The sequence below is a fragment of the Notamacropus eugenii genome, chromosome 5, assembly GCF_028372415.1.
Source record: "Notamacropus eugenii isolate mMacEug1 chromosome 5, mMacEug1.pri_v2, whole genome shotgun sequence".
In the NCBI taxonomy this organism is placed as follows: Eukaryota; Metazoa; Chordata; class Mammalia; order Diprotodontia; family Macropodidae; genus Notamacropus; species Notamacropus eugenii.
In genome coordinates this window covers 271,949,519-271,971,830 of record NC_092876.1, presented here as the reverse complement: position 1 = coordinate 271,971,830, position 22,312 = coordinate 271,949,519, and the positions used below count along the sequence as shown (strand labels likewise).

General features: G+C 37.4%; 1 protein-coding gene across 1 annotated transcript in view; it reads left to right on the top strand.

Annotated features, from left to right (window-relative positions):
• LOC140506076 (aldehyde oxidase 3-like) overlaps positions 1-22,312 on the top strand; it is a 104,221-nt gene that overhangs the window by 65,504 nt on the left and 16,405 nt on the right. Inside the window, exons 26-32 of the mRNA XM_072612837.1 lie at positions 210-437; positions 2,591-2,686; positions 3,057-3,185; positions 6,503-6,577; positions 9,538-9,590; positions 16,780-16,894; positions 18,997-19,062. Of these exons, the coding sequence (XP_072468938.1) occupies positions 210-437; positions 2,591-2,686; positions 3,057-3,185; positions 6,503-6,577; positions 9,538-9,590; positions 16,780-16,894; positions 18,997-19,062 (762 nt within the window). The remainder of the gene's footprint in view (positions 1-209; positions 438-2,590; positions 2,687-3,056; positions 3,186-6,502; positions 6,578-9,537; positions 9,591-16,779; positions 16,895-18,996; positions 19,063-22,312) is intronic.

The window sequence follows — 22,312 nt, the reverse complement described above, 5'->3', positions numbered from 1 at the left end:
TTTTGTATTTTGATCATCTTACTATCTTCTTTTATTCTTTTTCTCCTGACCCCAGCCATCCTATGTGACATTTTTTTTCATAGTTTCTTTAATGGCAGTTTTTTCTTTCTAAATTGATTCATACTGGTAAAGCACACTCTATACATGTCTCAAATATGAACCTGATTTCTACAGATCTTTATTGTAATATCTATATATTTCTCCATCAGGTTAGGGAACTAAACATGTACAAAACCATTGATAGAACAATCCACAAACAAGAATTTGATCCAAAGAACCTGATAAGATGTTGGGATGAATGTATGGAAAAATCATCATACTATAGCAGAAAAAAGGCCATAGAATTATTTAATCAGCAGAATTACTGGAAGAAGAGAGGGATTGCCATTATTCCTATGAAATTCTCTGTAGGATATCCAAAGACATATTATCATCAGGTAATTTTTAAAAATACTTGTTTTAATTCTAAACACATTAATCAAATTCATCTGTGAATTTGTCATCTGTCAGGAAATCTTCTACATGAAACCTTTCCTGATTCCCTCATTTGCTAATGTTCTTCCTGCTATCTTATATTTAAATACTTTGCATTTATTTTGTATCTATTCTATATTTACTTATACATGCTAGAGCAGGAATTGCTTCATTTTTAAATCCTTGCGTCTGGGATCCCCAGCACATAGCATTGTGCTATGTCACACAGTAGGCAATTAATAACTTCTTATTTAGTGGGTTAATCACTTACTTTCCTTTTTAAGCAGAAAGAATCCAGTAGGAGAGAATTTGCCTTAATTTAATGTTCTAAGTAGAACAGAAGTTGGGAGAGCAATTGATGAGAGACACTAGTCTGTCTGCCTACTTTGGAATTCAGTGACAGGAGTTTTCTGTCATGTGTAGAAGGGGCTCAGTTCACACTCTCTCTAAGAAAAATCTCCATATTTTGAATCAAAAAATAGTAAAACTCAGATTTTATTTAATTTAATTCAACATATGTTTACTGATAAACTCTTATGGACTAGCACTATGTGTAGCAGTATTCAAAATAAGAAAAAAGTCTGAGATACAAACTGGGGATAGAAAACCAAATAACATGGAACATTTAGATAACAGTGTAAAATCCTGTGTGAATGAGTATCACCTGAGGGTTATAGTTGGGAATCCTGAGAAGGGATCAGTATGAGCTGACATGGTCAAGAATGTCTTCATGGAATAAACAGAATGTAACCTGTGTCCTGAAGAGTAGGTAGGGTTAGAATAAGTAGAAGGTGGTAGTAGAGAGAGCATTTAAGGCAAAGGGACAACTTGAACAGAGGCATGGGTGCCAGAATGAGTATGACATGTGAGAGACAATAAATAGACAAGATCTATCTGGAAAAGAGTGTTTGGGCTCGAGGACTGTCATTGCTAATAGATGTCATAAGCATGGCCAAGGGAGTGCTGTAATGAGTAAAGATCAAGTGGAATTTGGGCACAATCATTTATTTCTTTGAAGGACAGCATGCTGTTTCCTCTAGACCTGCCCTAGACCAGGATTAGGATTGTGCCTTCTCCAAGAGTCTCACCTGTTGGATCTCAGAAGCTCACATAAACTGAAGGAGTCAGGGGAGGGTGACCTACCCTGCACACTATGTTTGCAAAGGGCCAGAGGTAAATGGAAAACTTTAGAAGTAATAAGAGATTAGCTTAAAGAACAAAGAATTCAGGAAAAGAGCCAGAGGCAAAAAGATATACCTGTGTATCAGAATCCAGCAATCAGTGGAATCTGAGGCAACAGGAAGAATTAACAGGTGGAGGCCAAGTGAGAGAGAGTCAATAAAACCAAGTCCTAAATTATACCTAAAGGGTCTAAATCCTAGCAAAGAGTTACTCATAATTGGTTACACTAAATGAGCTCATCTTTGCAGGTTTGGGCTCTGTGAGTGTTTGGGGGTGGAGAGAGCAGACTTACCTTACTGTTCTTCCAGATGGACCACAAAAAGGATGGTTCTTGCCCATCTCTCCTGCCCCTACCCATCCACTTTGAGTGGAAGATGGTGATGTCAGTACAGCAGACAGGTGGGAGAAGCAAAGGGAGCAGTTCTTGTTAGGATACAGTTTAGCCCAATATAAGATAAACATTTATTGAAGGGAGACACAGAGTTTAGATGAGATGGCTCTAGCCCCGCAATGAGCTTACAGTTAATGAGATGATGCGACACCTCCACAGATGGCTATAATATTGATTTCATATAAGTGCATTAAAGAGATATAAAATAAGGTGGGATCAATCCTAATTATTTTTTGACTATATGAAAATCCAGCATACATTTAGTAAGCATTGAAAGAAGATACTGAAAATGATGCTGGGGCCATGACTGAATTCCAGTGATTAGTTGTACATTTCAGCCTCTTTTATTTCTGAATTCTTTAGTAAAGGGTGCTCCTGCTTGCCTGAATGATGCAAATATCCTGTTGAGGAAAGATTTACTTCTATCATTACTAGAATTAAACTATGCTAAGTTTGATAAGCTACTTTATTCCACATTGATATGATTTATAAAGGTTGGTTTCAAAGTTGTAAGAAGAATAAATTTCTACTTCCCTCCCCCAGGCTGCTGCCTTGGTTCATATTTATACAGATGGGTCTGTATTAATTACACATGGGGGAACTGAACTGGGACAAGGTCTTAACACCAAAATGATACAGGTGAGAAAAAAATTTTCTGTTCTTCCTTTGGTTAAATTCAGAATCCCAATATCTGAGGTTACGTATGTTTCGTAAAATTTAATGATTTATAAAAATTAAGGATTTTAAAATCTAGAGGCATTTTTGCTGAATAGGGTGTGTGTGTGTGTGTGTGTGTGTGTGTGTGTGTGTGTAATGAATACAAAATAAAAAAGAAGTGAAAACTAAAATGAAAATGAAATATGAAATGATATGTCTAAAAAGATATGGATAAGGAGTTCCTCTAGCAATTAAAAGAAAAGAAAAATGTCTTTTAAAAACCAGACCTTGAGTATGTTAAAAATCAAAGCTATAGAGTGGGTTGGAAGTAATCTGTTAATTTGCCATACAGGTGGCCAGTCATGAACTAAAGATACCAATGTCAGATGTGTACCTGAGTGAAATGAATACTGCAACAGTGCCAAATACAGTTGCCACTGCGGGATCAATTGGAGCTGATGTCAATGGGAAAGCAGTGCAGGTTATGGGCTCAACTTTAAGATTTCTTTTAAATAGCTCTCACCTTTTCACAGATAAATCTTTGTACCTCACAGTTTCTTCTGATGCTTTGTTGTTTGAACATTTGTATTGAAAGAATCAGTATCACAAAGTTTACTTGTTTTTATCATGAAAGAGTAAATTTTTTTATAGTAGTATAAGTTTAATTTTTCCATAATTAATTTCCACAAAGCCCAAGTCTACTCTTTATCTTCTCAGAAGAAGAAGGATATTTTTTTCTTCCTACATTCCCTTCCTTGATGTAGGAACCCCGCCCCCACCAAAGGAGTATGACTTTTCTATTGAAAGGCTATATAACTTTGCTATTAACAAAGAACTCTTCCGGAAGTTTTTGTCTATTGCATTAATTTTTATCTCTCTTTAAATTTAAATTTCTATATCAGGACAAAATAAAGTTATGAAGAGGGTCTTGCCTGAAAATCTTAGGGGGTTGGGTAGGCATAAATACTTCAACAGATAGTCTATTAAATATACTAGAGAACATAAAAATTCATAGAGGACTGAAGAACCTGCAGGCTAATGGAGAACAATGGTAGTTATTCCTTTTTTAAAGGTAGAAAGGAAGAATATCATTCATTAATTATTCATACACTGAATATTGTTATTCATGCAGCATTCTTCTGGTTAGGGAGTCCCCACTCTGGGCTGCCATTTACTGAAGGGCCTCAGACATGCTTCACTTTCAGCTGGACTCATTCTCTGGTCTTGATCTGCTTGGCCTCTCCTCTCCCCTCATTGCCAATTCCCCTTTATGTGTTCTCTTCTTGTATTAGATTGTAAACTCCCTGAGGAAAGAGACTGTCTTGTTTGTTTCTATTTTACATCCTCAATGCTTAGCACAGTCCCTGGCTCCTTCCTTCTTTCGTTCTTCCCTTTCTCACATTTTTTTTCAATTTTATGTTTTAATTCATTTTAAAATTTTTAAAAATTTAATTAATTAATTCATTTTTAGTTTTCAACAATCACTTCCATAAGTTTTAAATTTTCTCCTCCTCTCTCTTCCTTCTTTCCCGAGACAGCATGCAATGTGCTCTACATATACAAATTTATGAAACATTTTTGCATTAGTCATATTGCATTAAAGAATTAAAATGAATGGGAGAAACCATGAGAAAAACCAAACCAAAACACAACATAACCCAAGAGAAAAAAGTCTGTTTCATTCCATTATGATTCCATAGTTCTTTCTCTGGGTGTGAAATGGCCTTTTGCCTCAAGAGTCCTTTGGGAATCTCACATATTTTGTTACACAATGCTAGGGAAGATGAAAGCTTAAGTAACTCTGGTTGGGGGTATAAGAGAAACAGAAATAGCTATTTTAGAGTATTAGATGATGATAAAATCTCAGATTTAGTAAAGGATTTCCTTCCTTTCCCAGCCAGTACCTAATCTGCATTTGAGTCTCAGTTCTACCATTTATTACAGGTGTGACTGTGGAAAATTTGCTTAACTTCTTTAGCCTCAGTTGCGTTAATTGTAAAATGAAAAGAAGTAATCTACATTGGATTTCTGTAAAATTCTTTCTACATCTAAATCCTTTGATTTAGAAGATGGAAAAATCTAAAATGTAAGGTTATCTATAGCAGTGATATCAAACTCACATAGAAACATCACTGTGGGCTGCACATTAGCTCAGAAAAGCACAAATTAGCATTCTGTATGTTCGATTGTATTTTTATTGATTTTATTAGACATTTCCCAATTAAATTTTAATCTCGTTCTACTCTGGAGTTTCATGGGTCCCATGGGACCTTCAGGCTGTAAGACTGACAACCTCTGACCTACAGGGATGCATATGAGCATAGATGAATAGCTTGAAGGGAACTCACAAGTGGGTAGGTCAGAGGGAATTATGCAATGCTGAAAAATAAAGAATTAAACTTTACCTGCATTAATTCATTTGTTCCTCACAGTAGTCCTGTGAGGCAGGTAGTGATCACAAAACCTCACAGTCTGAAGCAACTTTAGTGTCCGAATAACCCAATGTATACCTAAAAACAAATTCCTTCCACTTGGTAAGAATCAGTATTATCATTCCTTTTTTACTGATTATGAAACTGATACTCAGAGGTTAAATAAATTACCCAGTGTTTCATAGCTAATAGTTGGTAGACCACAGCTAGAACCTTTGTCTGCCAGACCAATACCTCTCACTGTCAATATGACATCAGGGAGTTTCTAGATCTTTCTTGGTTTATGCATGAAGTCATAGAGTCATTGACATAGAGCTAGAAAGAACTTTGATCCAACTTTGTGAAAGGAGAGGGAGTGCCCATGTGGCATAATGAATAGAAAGATGACCTCACAGGAAGACTTGGGTCCAAACTTGCCTCTGACATGTTATACTGGCTCTGTTACATTATGCAAGTCAGATAACCTATCAGTGCCATAGATCACTCTCTAGGTCTATAACTTGCAGAGCAGGTATCAGGCTGCATTGGTAGGGAAGTTTCCTCTTTGGAAACACTTCTCTCTCTCTCTCTTTCTCTCTCTCTCTCTCTCTCTGTCTCTCTCTCTCTCTCTCCCTCTGTGTCTCTCTCTCTGGCTCTCTCTCTCTCCCTCTTTCTGTCTCTGTCTCCCTCCCTCTCTCTCTGTCTCTGTCTGTCTCCCTCTGTCTCTTTCTCTTCCTCTCTCTGTCGCTGTCTCTCTCTGTCTCTCTCTCTCTCATCTTCTTGTTTCCTTTCATCTTTAGTCTCTCCAGTACTAGTGTAAGTATGTTAACTCAGTCTGAGAAATGAGTAAGGGGCTAGAGCAGGGCTATATGAGAGCTAAGGTCCAAACTAGAGAGCAAGTAGATTTTAGAATTAGGTCATGCTGTGTAGATTCTAGATGAAAGAGGCCTGTTAGCTTTGGCCTATAGACCTGAGGCCAAAATCAGACACTAGATACTGAAAAGTGAAGAGAAAGGAAGTTAATAATGAATGAGTTTAAAGTCCTGAAGTTGTTACTGAAAACCAAAATAAAGTTATACAAATCTTTGCAAGTGGTGAAACTGATAACCATTTCATTTGTTAATCATACACATCTCCTCCCTACATACTCATTTTGCCCCACTTCCTGTAGTAGATTATGTTAAATCCTCTTTTAAGCAATTTGAAAGGTAGATAGCAAAGGAAATCCAACAGAGACAGCCTATAAGTTATATCTCAGGTAGGCTGGCTGGTACAAAATGAGGTGGTATCACAAATGCTATTCAATATGCTGCATAGCATCTAAATATGTTCTGGTTTAAAAAGATTTATAATTTTATTACTTTATTCATACTTTTATCACATCTAGATTGCATGTCAGACACTAATGAAACGCCTTGAACCCATCATCAACAAGAATCCCAATGGCACTTGGAAAGAATGGGTGAGTAGTATTGGTCAAAGAATAAAATTGTATGACTCCAGATGTATATATTTGCATTAGAGCACCAGTTCAAAGAGTCACTTTTATACTTCTATATTCCTTATTGCTCAGTCCCCTGAATTAGAAAGTGACTCAGGACACATTATATAACCAGTTGTTTGTTAAAACATTCTTGAATGTAGCTGATTGATCATCTATTCACAATTCACAAGTGAAGAACTATTACCTCATCCCCAGCTTAGTAGCACAGTATGCACTAGGTGTCCTTTTGTTGATCAAAATAATGGTTTCATGTGTTACAGACCCTTTCAAAATGAAAGGTGAACTTTCATATAAAGTATGCATCCAGGGGTTAGTATGTTGGTAGTAGTTTTCATCCTTTCTTTTTTTAAAAATAAATTAATTTATTTTTAGTTTTCAACATTCAGTTCCACAAGCTTTTGAGTTTTAAATTTTCTCTTGCTCCCTTCTCTCTGACTCCCTTTTCTCTCCCTCTCCCCTCCCTAAGGTGACATGCGATCTGATACAGGCTCTACATATACATTCATATTTAACATATTTTCACATTAGTCATGATGTAAAGAAGAATTAGAGCTAATGGAATGAACCATGAGAAAGAAGAAATAAAACCAGAGAGAGAGAGAGAGAGAGAGAGACCACAAATAGTATAATTCTATCTGTATGCAGATTCTATGATTCTTTCTCTGGATGTGGATAGCATTTTCCATCATGAGTCTTTTTGAGTTGTCTTAGAACCTTTTGTTACTGAGAAGAGCTAAGTCTATCAAATTTAGTCATTGTACAATGTGACTGTAACTGTGTACAGTGTTCTCCTGGTTCTGCTCACCTCACTCAGCATCAGTTCATATGAGTCTTTCTTTTCTGAAGTCCATCTCCTCTTCATTTCTTATAGCACAATAGTATTCCATCCCATTCATATACCACAACTTGTTCAGTCATTCCCCAAATGATGGGCATCCCCTCAATTTCCAATTCTTTGCCACCACAAAAATTTCTGCTATAAATATTTTTGTACATGTGGGTCCTTTCCTCATTTGTATGATCTTTTTGGGATACAGACCTAGAAGTGGTATTGTTGGATCAAATAGTATGCACAGTTTCATATCCCTTTGGGCATAGTTCCAAATTGCTCTCCAAATTGGTTGGATCAATTCACAGATCTACCAATAATGCATTGGTGTTTCAAATTTCCCAAATCTTCTCCAGCATTTATAATTTTCCTCTTTTGTCATGTTAGCCAATCTAATAGGTATGATGTGTGATACCTAAGAGTTGTTTTGATTTGCACTCTTCTAGCCAATAGTGATTTGGAGCATTTTTTTCATGTAACTATAGATAGCATTAATTTCTTCATCTGAAAACAGCCTATTCAAATCCTTTGACCATTTATTAATTGTTCTCTTTCTCTTGTTTGGTCATAAATTCTTCCATTCTCCATAAATCTGACAGGTAAATTATTCCTTGTACTCCTAGTTTGCTTATAGTATCAGCCTTTAAATCTAAATTGCATATCCATTTTGACATTATCTTGGTATACTGTGTAAGATATTGGTCTATGCCCAATTTCTACCATAAAGGTTTCCAGTTTTCCAAGCAGTTTTTGTCAAATAGTGAGTTCTTATCCCAGAAGCTGGAGTCTTTGGGTTTATCAAATAGTAGATTACTGTGGTCATTGACTACTGTGTCTTGTGTACCTAACCTATTCCACTGATCCACTATTCTGTTTCTTAGCCAGTACCAGGTAAGTTTGATGATTACCGCTTTATAACACAATTTAAGATCTGGTATGACTAGGCCGCCTTTCCCTAGCATTTCTTTTCATTAATTTCCTTGATATTCTGTTGTTGTTTTCTAAAAAATGTGCTTAGTATGGTCTAATAATGTTGATACCCCCAAACTTGGGAGCTACTCATGAAGAAAATCTTCTGGATTGGCACTTTTTGTTTGGATCTGGAAGAATACTTTACTCCACTTTCAAAAAAATCATTAGAAAAAGGCATTAACTAGCACAGAGTACGTTGGAGAAGAATTGAGACTAACACAGTCATTAAAACATTTTATGCATGTTCATTATGTAGAATTTTCATGAGAAACAAATCCTTAAGGATGAGTCTCTTGGCTAAGGAAGAACAAAACCTATTGATAAAGTAGATTCAATTGTAATGATGTTATTAATTTATCAGTAATTAAATACTTTCCCCCAAGTTTCTTTAAAATTAAGATTATACATTAAAATGTAGATATAACTATTTCTTAAATATCTCCAGTAGTACGGAGAACCCACAAAAGAGGAAATCCTCTGAAGTATATTGGGAAGTATCTGGAAGTAGTAGAAAAAAGGAGAACTGACAAATTTTCTTGGGGATCCCAGAATTAATACTTATTCCATTGAAAATAATCATTGGAATTTTGCATTGGCTTGTTAGACAAAACCATATTTCTACTGACTATGTTCACACTTTGTGAATCAAGAACCAATCTATTAGCAGATGTATATTAAGCATCTCTACGTGCCAGATCATGGTGCAAAGATGAAAAGGAGATGACCATTGCCCTCAAGGCACTTGTATTTTCCCAGAAGAAAAGCATGTATGTATATGTATGTTTATATGTAAATATATGTATAGATAGATAGATAGATAACGAATCGAGTCAAATTCAAACACGAACATGGTTGTGTGATTATGAAAGCTTGCTTTAATTAAATGAGAGCTGCTAAGAACAAGAGTGATACAATTGCACAAACATGTTCGTGTTTGAATTTGACTCAAGATTCACTGTCTTATTTCTCAGAAGAAAGAATCTCCCAGATAATCACGGGGTAGCATGCAACCCAGTCATATTTTTCCTTGTTGGTTTGTACTACTTATTTAGGTTTATTTGTTACTTTATTATTTTGATAAATGCATTTCATGCTTAGTATATATTTCTTTTTATAGGCTAATGATGCCTTTGGCCAAAGTATTAGTCTGTCAGCCACTGGATATTTTAGGTAAGAAAAATTTAATTTTTCCCCTTAAAGTTATTCTCTATGTGAGAGATTAGGCTGTAGACTATATTTCTAATGATATAGGACTTTTCTTTTATATCATCCATTAAATATTTACTTACATTTTTGCTTTAGAGTGTTCATTTTGTATATTTTCTCATAAATTCTGTTAAGTGGAGTAACATTTAATTTTCAGCAAAAGTATTATTGATGGAATATAGGCTATTGCAAGATGAATCCTATTACTTTATACCTGTTATACCTGTGTTTTATATAAAAGTTTGTTGTTTTCTCTGTAGAAAAGAATATGTAGTCAGTTTTTTATTGTTGTTTAATCACTTTTCAGTTGTTTCTCACTCTTCATGACCCCTTTCAGGTTTTCTTGGCAAAGATATTAGACAGGTTTGCTATTTGCTTCTCTAGCTCATGAGAAAACTGAGGCAAATAAGGTTAAGCGAGTGGCCCAGAGTCACACAGCTAGCAAGCATCTGAGTTCAGATTTGAACTCAGGTATTTCTGACTACAGGTTAAGCACTTTGTCCACTGCACCATCAGGTTACCTTGCTTTGAGTCAATTTGGAGGTCCTCATTCTTCTAAAATCACAGAAGAGAAGACTCATTTTCCTTGGATCATTGTATGCAGAGCTGACCCAGAGCAAAGTCACATACATACACAGACATACACTTACACAGAGGGTTGACTAGGTCAACCACTGGGCTGTATATTGACTGGGTTCCTTGGACAACAAGCTTCTTAGCTTTATACACACATCAATTCACCATTAGATTGTGAACTCTTTGAGGGTAAGGATCATCTTTTGCCTCATTTTTTCCCCTAGTGCTTATCATAGTGCCTGGTACATAATAGGTTATGTACATAAAATGTTTGTGTTTGTCCTTCGTTTTCTTTATTTTTTTATTTATTTTTATTTTTTAATTAATTAATTTAACTTTTAGCACTCATTTTCACAAAATTTTGGGTTCCAAATTTTCTCCCCTTTTGTCCCCTCCCCCCACCCCAAAACACTGAGCATTCTAATTGCCCTTATCACCAATCTGCTCTCTCTTCTATCATCCCTCTCTGCCCTTGTCTCCATCTTCTCTTTTGTCCTGTAGGGCCAAATAACTTTCTGTACCCCTTTACCTGTATTTCTTATTTCCTAGTGGCAAGAACAGTACTCGACAGTTGTTCCTAAAACTTTGAGTTCCAACTTCTTTACCTCCCTCCCTCCCCACCCCTTCCCTTTGGAAGGCAAGCAATTCAATACAGGCCAAATCTGTGCAATTTTGCAAATGACTTCCATAATAGCAGTGTTGTATAAGACTATATTTCCCTCCATCCTATCCTGTCCCCCATTACTTCTATTCTCTCTTTTGATCCTGTCCCTCCCCATGAGTGTTGACCTCAAATTGCTCCCTCCTCCCCATGCGCTCCCTTCCATCATCCCCCCCACCCTGCTTATCCCCTTATCCCCCACTTTCCTGTATTGTAAGATAGGTTTTCATACCAAAATGAGTGTGCATTTTATTCCTTCCTTTAGTGGAATGTGATGAGAATAAACTTCATGTTTTTCTCTCACCTCCCCTCTTTATCCCTCCACTAATAAGTCTTTTGCTTGCCTCTTTTATGAGATAATTTGCCCCATTCCATTTCTCCCTTTTCTCTTCCCAACATATTTCTCTCTCACTGCTTGATTTCATTTTTTTAAGATATGATCCCATCCTCTTCAATTCACTCTGTGCACTCTGTCTCTATGTGTATGTGCATGTTCATGTGCGTGTGTGTGTGTGTGTAATCCCACCCAGTACCCAGATACTGAATAGTTTCAAGAGTTACAAATATTGTCTTTCCATGTAGGAATGTAAACAGTTCAACTTTAGTAAGTTCCTTATGACTTCTTTTTGCTGCTTACCTTTTCATGATTCTCTTCATTCTTGTGTTTGAAAGTCAAATTTTCTTTTCAGCTCTGGTCTTTTCATCAAGAATGCTTGAAAGTCCTCTATTTCATTGAAAGACCAATTTTTCCCCTGAAGTACTATACTCAGTTTTGCTGGGTAGGTGATTCTTGGTTTTAGTCCTAGTTCCTTTGACTTCTGGAATATCCTATTCCACGCCCTTCAATCCCTTAATGTGGAAGCTGCTAGATCTTGTGTTATCCTGATTGTATTTCCACAATACTTGAATTGTTTCTTTCTAGCTGCTTGCAATATTTTCTCCTTGACCTGGGAACTCTGGAATTTGGCCACAATGTTCCTAGGAGTTTCTCTTTTTGGATCTCTTTCAGGCGGTGATCTGTGGATTCCTTGAATACTTATTTTGCCCTCTGGTTCTAGAATCTCAGGGCAGTTTTCCTTGATCATTTCATGAAAGATGATGTCTAGGCTCTTTTTTTGATCATGGCTTTCAGGTAGTCCCATAATTTTTAAATTGTCTCTCCTGGATCTATTTTCCAGGTCAGTTGTTTTTCCAATGAGATATTTCACATTATCTTCCATTTTTTCATTCTTTTGGTTTTGTTTTGTGATTTCTTGGTTTCTCATAAAGTCATTAGTCTCCATCTGTTCCATTCTAATTTTGAAAGAACTATTTTCTTCAGTGAGCTTTTGAATCTGCTTTTCCATTTGGCTAATTCTGCTTTTGAAAGCATTCTTCTCCTCATTGGCTTTTTGAACCTCTTTTGCCAATTAAGTTAGCCTATTTTTCAAGGTGTTATTTTCTTCAGCATTTTTTTGGGTCTTCTTTAGCAGGGTATTTACTTGTTTTTCATGCTTTGCTTGCATGTCTCTCATTTCTCTTCCCAGTTTTTCCTCTACCTCTCTAACGTGATTTTCAAAATCCTTTTTGAGCTCTTCCATGGCCTGAGCCCATTGAGTGGGCTGGGATACAGAAGCCTTGACTGATGGTAAGCATTGTTCTTCCTCATCAGATGGTAAGCATTGTTCTTTCTCATCAGAAAGGAAGGGACGAAATACCTGCTCACCAAGAAAGTAACCTTCTATGGTCTTATTTTTTTTCCCTTTCCTGGACATTTTCCCAGCCAGTGACTTGACTTCTGAATATTCTGTTCATCCCCACCTTGCCTCCAGATCTGCCCAGCCAGTGCTTGGGGTCTGAGATTCAAATGCTGCTCCCCAGCCTTAGGGCTTTGGCAGGGGCGGGGCTACTATTCAGTGTGAGATTAAGTTTAGGTGCTCAGGTCGGGGCAGGGCTGCCTCACGGGCTCAGTTCCCTCAGGGGGTTTATGCAGAGACCTTCAACAATGAATCCAGGCTCCTGCCTGCTTGGGGAGCCCAGGTCTGCTCCTGCCTGTGCTGCTGCCTCCTGAGGGGGCCTGAGTTATGGGGGCACCCCACTCCCCTCTTGACCCACCAAAGAGACCCTCTCACTGACCCTTGTCACCTGTGGGTGGAGGGACCTGCGTGGCCACTGGAGATTCTGTCCCTGAAGCCTGCTCGGATCTGCTTCTCTCAGCACTGTGTGGCCAAGGCAGAGCTGGGCTCAGCTACAGGTCTGCAGCATGACGGACCTTTTGCAAGAGGTTTTCAGGCTCTCTGGAACAGAAATCTCATCTGTTCCATTGTTCTGTGGCTTCTGCTGCTCCAGAATTTGTTGGGAGTTCTTTTTTACAGATATTTTATGGGCTGTGGGTTCAGAGCTAGTGTATGAGTGTCTTTCTACTCTGCCATCTTGGCTCAGCCGAGTGTCTTTCATTTTCAAAGAGGACCATGACACAAGTTAAATGATGACATGACTTGCAGTTGATTTTATTTCAGTGAGGGAGGGTTGCTCAAGATCACCAGCCTCAATTTCTCCTCCAGAGTCATCTGGATCCAGTGACCAGATACTTATCAGGATAACTGGAGATGGCCCAGGATGCAGTGGGAAACCCTGGCCCTTTTAGGCTAAGACCTTTTCAGGTTCTCACTTAGAGTGAGGTAATGCCCATTCAGGGAATAGGCCTGTTTAAGAAGTAAGTCAAGGGATGGCTCCTTTAACTAGAAAAAAAAAATCAAGCCAAGAGGGCAAGACTCTCAGTGCTATTGTTCCAAAAAGAAACAGTTACCATTGATAATCATTTTAAGCCAAGAGGACACAAAAATAGTCATTAAGTGGAGCTTAGGCAGGGACCTACTGTGCTCCAGTCTATGGACATCAGAGTGAACTGGGTCTCCCATTGCATCCTGGGTCATCTCCAGTCTTCCTGATGAATATCTGGTCACTGGATTCAGGTGGCTCAGGAGGGGAAAGTGATGTTGGTGACCTGCACAGCCCTCTGTCACTCAAAACAAAGTCAAGTGCAAGTCATGTCATCATTTGGGTAATGTCATGGTCCTCTTCAAAAACAAAGGACAAACACAGTCTGTGAGTAGACTGAGCTGCCTGAATGGGGACCCAGCTAACTGGGTAACTCAGTTTGGCCTCTCCCTCTCCCTTTCCCTTTCCTTCTCCTCTCCAAAGGAAGGTAAATTTTGGTGGCCAAAATTTACTGCTGCCCAGTTAATTTGGAGTTTACTGGCTAAATTTCTTTCTTCCTTTCTTCCTTTCTTTCTTTCTCTCTTTCTCTCTTTCTTTCTTTCTTTCTTTCTTTCTTCCTCCCTCCCTCCCTCCTTTCCTTCCTTCCTTCCTTCCTTCCTTCCTTCCTTCCTTCCTTTCTTTCTTTCCTTATTTCTTTCCTTCTTCCTTCCTTCCTTCCTTTCTTTCTTTCCTTATTTCTTTCCTTCTTCCTTCCTTCCTTCCTGTCTTCCTTCCTTTCTTTCTTCCTTTCTTTCTTTCCTTCTTCCTCCCTCCCTTCCTCCCTCCCTTCCTTCCTTCCTTCCTTCCTTCCTTCCTTCCTTCCTTCCTTCCTTCCTTCCTTCCTTCCTTCCTTTCTTCCTTCCTTCCTTCCTCCCTCCCTTCCTTCCTTCCTCCCTTCCTTCTTTTCCTAAAACCTTAATAATATTTATTGACAAGCTAACTGAAATACCACTTTGCAGTTAAATCTCTAGCAAACCGGGAAGGGAACAGTTGTAATCATCAGTACCATAATTTCCCCAAATGATGATTTACATAACATCACCTCTATACTACATTGTCTTGAGTGCTTTTAGGCAGAGAGGAGTACTTGCTACTTTCTCCACTCTGTCTTGCACATTGTTACTAGATTAATCCTTTCATTAACACATTTATTAGAAATTATACCTGTCACTTCAGTGATCCAACAATTAATTTTAATAGTAAAATTGGTCTTTTTAAGCTCATGTTCATAAATCTCCCATGATATACTTTTCTCTTATATGGTCTGTACCTAAATATAAAAGATCCTTTTCTCCCTCCTCCTAAGAATCCTTACCATGAAGATTATTAAAACTACAGTCTTATTTTCTCAAGAATAATTAGTCAGTTCCTTTAATATCTGTGCTAAAAAACAATTTTCTACCTTTAATCATCTTTATTGCTTTCCTCTTCACTCTTTTAAATCATGTCTCTAGGTTTGGGGAGACTGAATATAGATGTCCCAAAATGGCGAAGGGAGAGAGAATATGACTTTGTGATTTGTACCTACTTCTGATTTATATTCCTCTTATGAAACCATGTTTAATTACAGTCAGTTCTGTAAGATGCCTTCAGCAAATCTTATTTTGTATTTGCATAAGCAAAACAACCATTAAATTTCTTTTGATGATTATATTCTTTGCCTATCCTGCTTATTGGCAAATGAGCATGTGATTTAGAACATATAAAAATCATGGTTTTAATGTTCAAAGGAGCCTTAGAGATCCTCTGATCTACTTCCACCTCATCATTTTACACATGAGAACACTGTGAAGCCCACAGTCACATAGGTAGTGATGGAGCAGAGATTTGAACCAAATTATTCTAACTCTATAACCAATATTCTTTGCACTCTGCAATAATGATTCAAAACCAGGTAATGACTCTGTGTGTGTGTGTGTGTGTGTGTGTGTGTGTATGTTTGTGTCTAAGTATGCATTATGTGTATGTATATTTAAATATTAAGAAAAAAATTTTGGTCTGTACCTGTGAGTTCATGGTCATGCAAAATTCTATTCTAAATATGAAAATTTCCTTCCCAGATGCAGCATGCCTATAACTCATAGTCTTAAGAAGTTGTCCCAGGGCACCGAGGGGTTAAATGATTTTCCTATAGTAACTGAGCTAATATGTGACAAAGACAGGCTCTGAATCCACATCTTCCTCAGTCCAAGACCAGGCCCTTTCTCTCTACCACACTGTCTCTCCGAAAACAAGTACTACATCCGAGAGAATGTCAAGAAAAAAAGCAATTGAATTTAAGCTCGTGTTTATTCTTAGCTGAAGAAGTTTTGCTATCTATTTCCTGCATGGATGTGAAACAGGGGAAAGAACTGGGCAAAGGGGAACAGAGTGGAAAAATCTAGAAAACTTTAGGGCTCCTCTACTCAGTTCACAGTGTGGCTTTTAGAAATTTGTTTGAATTGTTACTTCAAACTTGCTTATCTGTTTATAGCTAAGCATAACAATATTTCAGAGACCAGATAAATGACTTTTTGGGGCGGATCATCTGTACCATGACTCTGCTTGACATGACTGGGTCAGTAATTTTTTGGAATAGCACGATCTTATCACTATCCAGTTGGATATAGTGTTTACGTGTCTAGTTCAAACGCTGTTTATCTGTTAATTCACATTCATGGCCTTAGTTTCCTCAACTGTAAAATAGGGATAAATAATAGCATTCACCTTCCAGGGTTATTGTAAGAATTAAATGATATCTCTATATGTTTGTAAAGAGATAGTTCTCAAGCACTTAGCACACAGTACCTGACACTTGATAGTCACTTAATAAGTTTTCACTTTCCCCTTCACTTTGCCATAACTCACTTTCTCCTCAGCCCCCTATAATCACTACTGACCTGACCTCTCTACTATAACTTTTTTCTCCAAAGTTGTTCATGACCTCTTAATTCCCAAATCAGGTACCTACTCTCAGTTCTTAGCCCACATGACCTTTGCAACTTTGACCCTTTCTGAGCCTACTTTGTGCTGGGAATGCTATGTTCCCTTATTGGTATACATGCTGCATCCTCCCGGTACGACGTGAGCTCTTCAAGGGCAGGACTGTTTCATTTTTGTACTTGTGTCTTTATTTCCTAGTAGAGTTCCTTGAAAATAATTTAATTACTACGTGCTTATTGAATTAAATTGAATCAGGGGCTACAAAGCAGGCATGGACTGGGTGAAAGGAGAAGGTGATGTTTATCCATACTTTGTTTATGGAACAGCCTGTTCTGAGGTTGAAGTGGATTGCTTAACAGGAGCACATAAGGTAAGGAGAACATGTCATTTTACCATCTCATTTGTTAAAATAAAGCTCACTTTTTCATACAAGAGTTCAGAAAATTCATGTTAATTTGTTCGTGTGTGTATAGGATAAGAGGTCGTTTTCCTCTTCTGGAGGAACATAGAGTTATCCATTTTTTTCCATTTCATAATTCATTGATATATTCAATTCATTTAAGAATTTTTCATTTAAGAAAGACACTGGGTGTGCCAAATTCCTGACACTATTATGTTAAATCACTTAAACCCTGTTTAGAATTCTGGGGAAATGTTAAGCTCTTAAGTAGAGTGGGGAAAAAAAGAAAATAACTTTCTAGATGATTGTTTAGACTTCACTGAGCTTTATTCTAATCAAACTTTATTTCACCAGGACATGGTGTAAATGAGGTGGTGATATTTTCCCAATCTCCTTGTTTCAGTGTAGAAATAATCACCCTCATTTATTCTGGTTTCACTTTGCTCGTGTCCCTGCTTGCCCAGAAAGCCAGAAATGGTGCCTCTTCAGTTAGGTAGCTTTGGGTACTCTACACATTGGGCGACTAGTATAGACCTTAGAGGGCCTGGATCAATTATTTCCACATTCATTTATTCAGTCAAATATTCATTAAGAACTTACTGTGTATAGAGCATCTGGCTAGACGTTTTAGGAAATATAAATTTACAGAAAATATAGTTCCTGGCCTCTGAAGCTTACATTTACCAGAGAGATAAAACACAAGCATAGGTAACAGTCAGTCCTAAAGTTCTGACTTCTAGCATCACAGGGAGATAGCTATCTGAATGGATTTTCTTCCAAAGAAGGCAGAAAGCTCACCCTGAGTAAGAGTCGTTCAGCAGAACTACAGAGTTAGCAAAGCAGCCAGCAAGCAGGAACCTCTGTGGGTCACAAGGTAAACGGTAAGGATGTGGCAGTTGGCACAAGCCATCAAGTACTCTATTCAGTTCTGTTTCTAGCCAAAGAAAAGGCAACAGAGACTTTGATTTGTATTCTTTGGGCAAGTCAGTTGGCCCTTGATATCTTTCTGCACAGCATGTGACAACACAGCATCTTGGAGACACAAGCCTAGGACCTTAAAAGAAAGTAGAATATTAATGAGTTAAACATTAAATAAAAATTGGGACTAGGACCCATGCCCATTACTGAGGGTACTGCTTATTGATTAGACATATCTCTGTGCCATGCTTTTGAATGAAAAGAGGGAAAGTGAAATTCTATGAGCTGAATTTTGTAGAATTATGCCTATCAACTGCTTATCAAAAGTATCCAGCATTACAAAAAGATTTAATTAGGGGATTTTCAAAACATTTCTGCTGAAACGTTATATTTTGCGATGACATTAATCTTGTTTTCTAATATGTATGTTATACACACACATATAAATACACACATATGTAAAGACACAGACACACAAATATGTTAAAACCATTTTTTAACATTTGTGGATTTTTTTTGTTTTGAGCTCCAAATTCTATCCGTCCTTCCTTCTCTCATTCCCCTGCCCCCTTCCTGAGATGGTAGGCAATCAGATATGAGAATGCCATTAATCTTGACTATGAAACAAAGTTCCACACTCTTTTCATTTCTTTAAAAACTGTGAACATTTTAAACTAACAAAGCAGTTTAGTGTTTTTTAGGACTTTTTTCAGAAGTATAATTTTTCTTTGGCTCTTTCTGATTACCTTTTTTTCCCCACAGGGAATGAAAATATTTCTATTGCTTATTCAGTACAGCCCTCACTAAAATCCTATTGATAGTTTATTGTGGTGTGGAGGAGATACTGGGCCTATACATAAGTCTGTGCCAATGGAGACCAAGCATCTTTGGCATACCCTGCCAAGCTGGAAAGATTTTAAAGCTAGGCCTTGTGATTGATTGTGTGCTTATGGACTAAGGACAGGCCCAAGATACATTTGGAAGTGCTCAACACCAGAGGACAGCTCATGAAAACATTTCCCAAACTAGGGAAGAGCCATAGTCCGCATACCTTGATAGATTTCCTATACTGATAGAATCACAAATCCTTGAATTATTGAAGTCATCACTAAATACAGTATACTGCTTAATAGGTCAATTTTGTTTTTATACAGAACATCAGAACTGACATTGTCATGGATGCCTGCTTCAGCATTAATCCAGCTATAGATATAGGACAGGTATGTGCACTGGGTGTTATATAGTGTGACTGAATTTTATCATTTGTCTTCTGTGTATTAATCAAATAATGGCTATGTAATAAGGGAACCTGCACTCTACTTATCGATTTTTCTTTAGTCTTTCCTTCCAGGTCCTACTAATATGTACTTTTGAGGCTAAATGTGACAGAATATTTGATTTTTTTTCCTCCCCCTATCCCCAAATTATCTCTTACTTAATAGCATGGGAGAAGACTTGTTAAATAGCTTTGTCTTAATGCTACACTAAAGAAGCTTAGTGGTGATTTTTTAATGCCAGTAGCAAATATAAGATGAATAACAACAAAGGGCATTTAAAATTTTTTTATTTCCATGCCCATTATATGTCGCCTTAAAATGATCCTGTCTTCTGAAAACTCAAGAAGAAGGTTTTGGAAAACACTGCTCTTTTCTGGTACTTTTTCGTTTCTATCTGACCACTCCTCAGTCTCCTTTGCTGGTGTCCTCCAGAATTTTTTCTTGAGCCCTCTTCTGTGCTGCCTTTCTACTCTCTCACTTGGTGATCTCATCAGTATCTATGAGTTCAGTTGTCCCCTCTATGCAGATGATTCCCACGTGTAAATATCCAACTCTAATATCTTTTCTAATCTCTAGTCCCATACCACCAACTGCCTTTTGAGTGCATTGGCATCTCAGATTTAACATGTCTGAAACAGAGCTCATTACCTTTATCTTTTAATGCTCCTGTCTTCCTGACAACTTTCCTGTTATTGTTGAGTAAACATCCTCCCATTTACCCCTGCTTACAAACTTGGTGTCATCCTTGTCCCTTACTAGCATTCATCCCATTTTCCTAAATAGTTGTCAGATTTTTCATTTTAACCTTCTCAACATTTCCCTTATGTGTCCCCTTCTCTTCACGCATAAGACTACCACCCTTGTACAGTCCCTCATCACCTCTTGTCTAGGTTGTTGCGATAGCCTTCTTTTTTGTTTTATTTTGTTTTGTTCTAAATTTATTTTATTTTTAGCTTATGGAATAAAACCAGCATTTCCATAACATAGGATAGTAAAAAAAGATGATTGCACATGAAACTAAAAAAATACTGTGCACAACTTCCTATTCCTTTTAAATATACTACAGGTATCATGTAAATTTCTTTTTTTCCTCCTCCCTACCCCAAGATGGACACCATTATACACAATATGTATGTATCTATATGCATGTAATATGTATACATATATGTAAAATTATTCTACACATGCTTTTATTTATCAGTTCTTTCTCTGGATGCAGAAAGCATCTTTATTCATATGTCCTTTATAGTTTGGGTATTTATAAGAGCCAAAATAACTTATTCACTCAAAGTTGTTCTTTAAATAATGTTGTTACTGCATACAATCTTCTTTTGGTTCTTCTCATTTATTATTTGCTCTTTATTACTTATTATTTGTTTTTATTATTTTATTATTTTTTTATTATTTCATGCCAGTCTTTCCATGTTTTTCTAAAACCGTTGAGCTCATCATTTCTTATAGCACAGTCATATTCTATCACTTGGTTTCCCTGCCTCTCCTCTCCTAATTCATACTCCACTCAGTTGCCAAAATGATTTTCGTAAAGTGTGGGTCTGGCCATGTTAGCCTCCTACTCAACAAATTCTCATCACTCCCTATGGCATTCAGGATCAAATATGAAATGAGATCCTTGAGAGTAGGGACTTTCTCCTTTCTTTATATCCCCAACACTTAGAACAGTGTCTGGTGTGTAGTAAGCTCTTAAATTCTGGGTGAATTGTGTGGAGTAGTTTGGTGTTTAGAGTCCTCTTCACAAGCTCTCTCCTTTGTTCGTTTCCAGTTTTTCTGTATTTCATTCCTCTCCATGTGCTCTGTAATGCAGCTATGCTGCCTTCCTTGCTATCCCTCACACACAATGCTTTCCCTTAATAAGCTTTAGTCACTAGACACAGATAGACTACTTCTGAGTAGAAGTAGTTCTACTTCTACTCAAGAAAGAAGTGGTTTGTAAAGTTATAGAACCACTGTCATTCATGTGTGAAAGATTGTGGAGAACAGGAGAGAGAGAGAGAGAGACAGAGTGCAGTTTTAGAGATCGGCAGTTATCAGGAAATAATCATCAGGAAAGGGAAGAGAATTCAATCTGCAAAGTAGAGACTAGAGAGTTTAGCCTTAATTCCTAACAAAGCTCTAAAATGCATTATTAAAGATAGGGCTAGAGAGCACCTAGAAAAGAAGCAGAGATTGCAATGTGCCAGGCATGGCTTCATTAGGAACGGGTCCTGTCAGACTAATTCCTTTTCATTATATTTTAGGCAGGATAATTAATCTTTGTTCCAGTGCAGTGAAAGTGCTTGGCAACTATAAATGTCTTTATAGAATTCAGACTTAAGAACAGTAGACTTTTATTTATTTCCTTTTAACATACTCCAAGGAAAACTGTGTTGGTTAAATTGTAATCTTCAAAGGTGGGAAAATGGTGGGTGTGACAGGAATATGAAGAGAAAGTCACTACAACAGCAAATGATACACCTCCAAAATCAGAGCAGTATCTGACTCTCATAGTAGGGCAAAATACAATATATTCACATCTTGGTGAAGAAAAATAATGAAGGTATGCAACTGGGGATGTTGCCAGAGGTTCAGGCTCTATATCTTTGGACTCTGGCAAAAGGAGGGAATCCACAATAGTACTGTGTATTGTTGCTCATTAGGTCTGATATATTGTTACGCCAAAATCTCATCACTTCAACTTTGTTTGATGGTTGGAACTCATAGGCCTACTAATCACCATGGCCTCGGGGCAGATCAGGGGTACAAAAAAGATTAGTGATTTTATCTAGAAGTTGGGATCTCTAGCAGGCACTTGTGTTTGACTCCTAACCATGCAGGTGTAAATCTACCAGGGAAGCTAGTAGTTTCCAGCAAGGAAGAGTCTAAATATTGGATAGGGGGATGGTGAGGGGAAGGTAGCATTCTAGGCAAGAGGAAAAGGAATGTCTAAAGCTGAGCTAGCTTATCAAGACAAAGACTAGTTTTAGAAAACCCAGAGGAACTATCTTAACTACTGTATTGGTAGATCAAGGGAATGCTGCATAAATAGCTTACTAGCAAAACTGTAGAAACAGTCTCTTTTGTTAATTTTTATGTTTGGGGTTATATGTTAAGTAGATTCAGAACTCATTGGAGAAACGTATTCAGAATAGTTGTTAATGGTTCATTTTCATCTTGGGAAGAGGCCTGTAGTAGAATC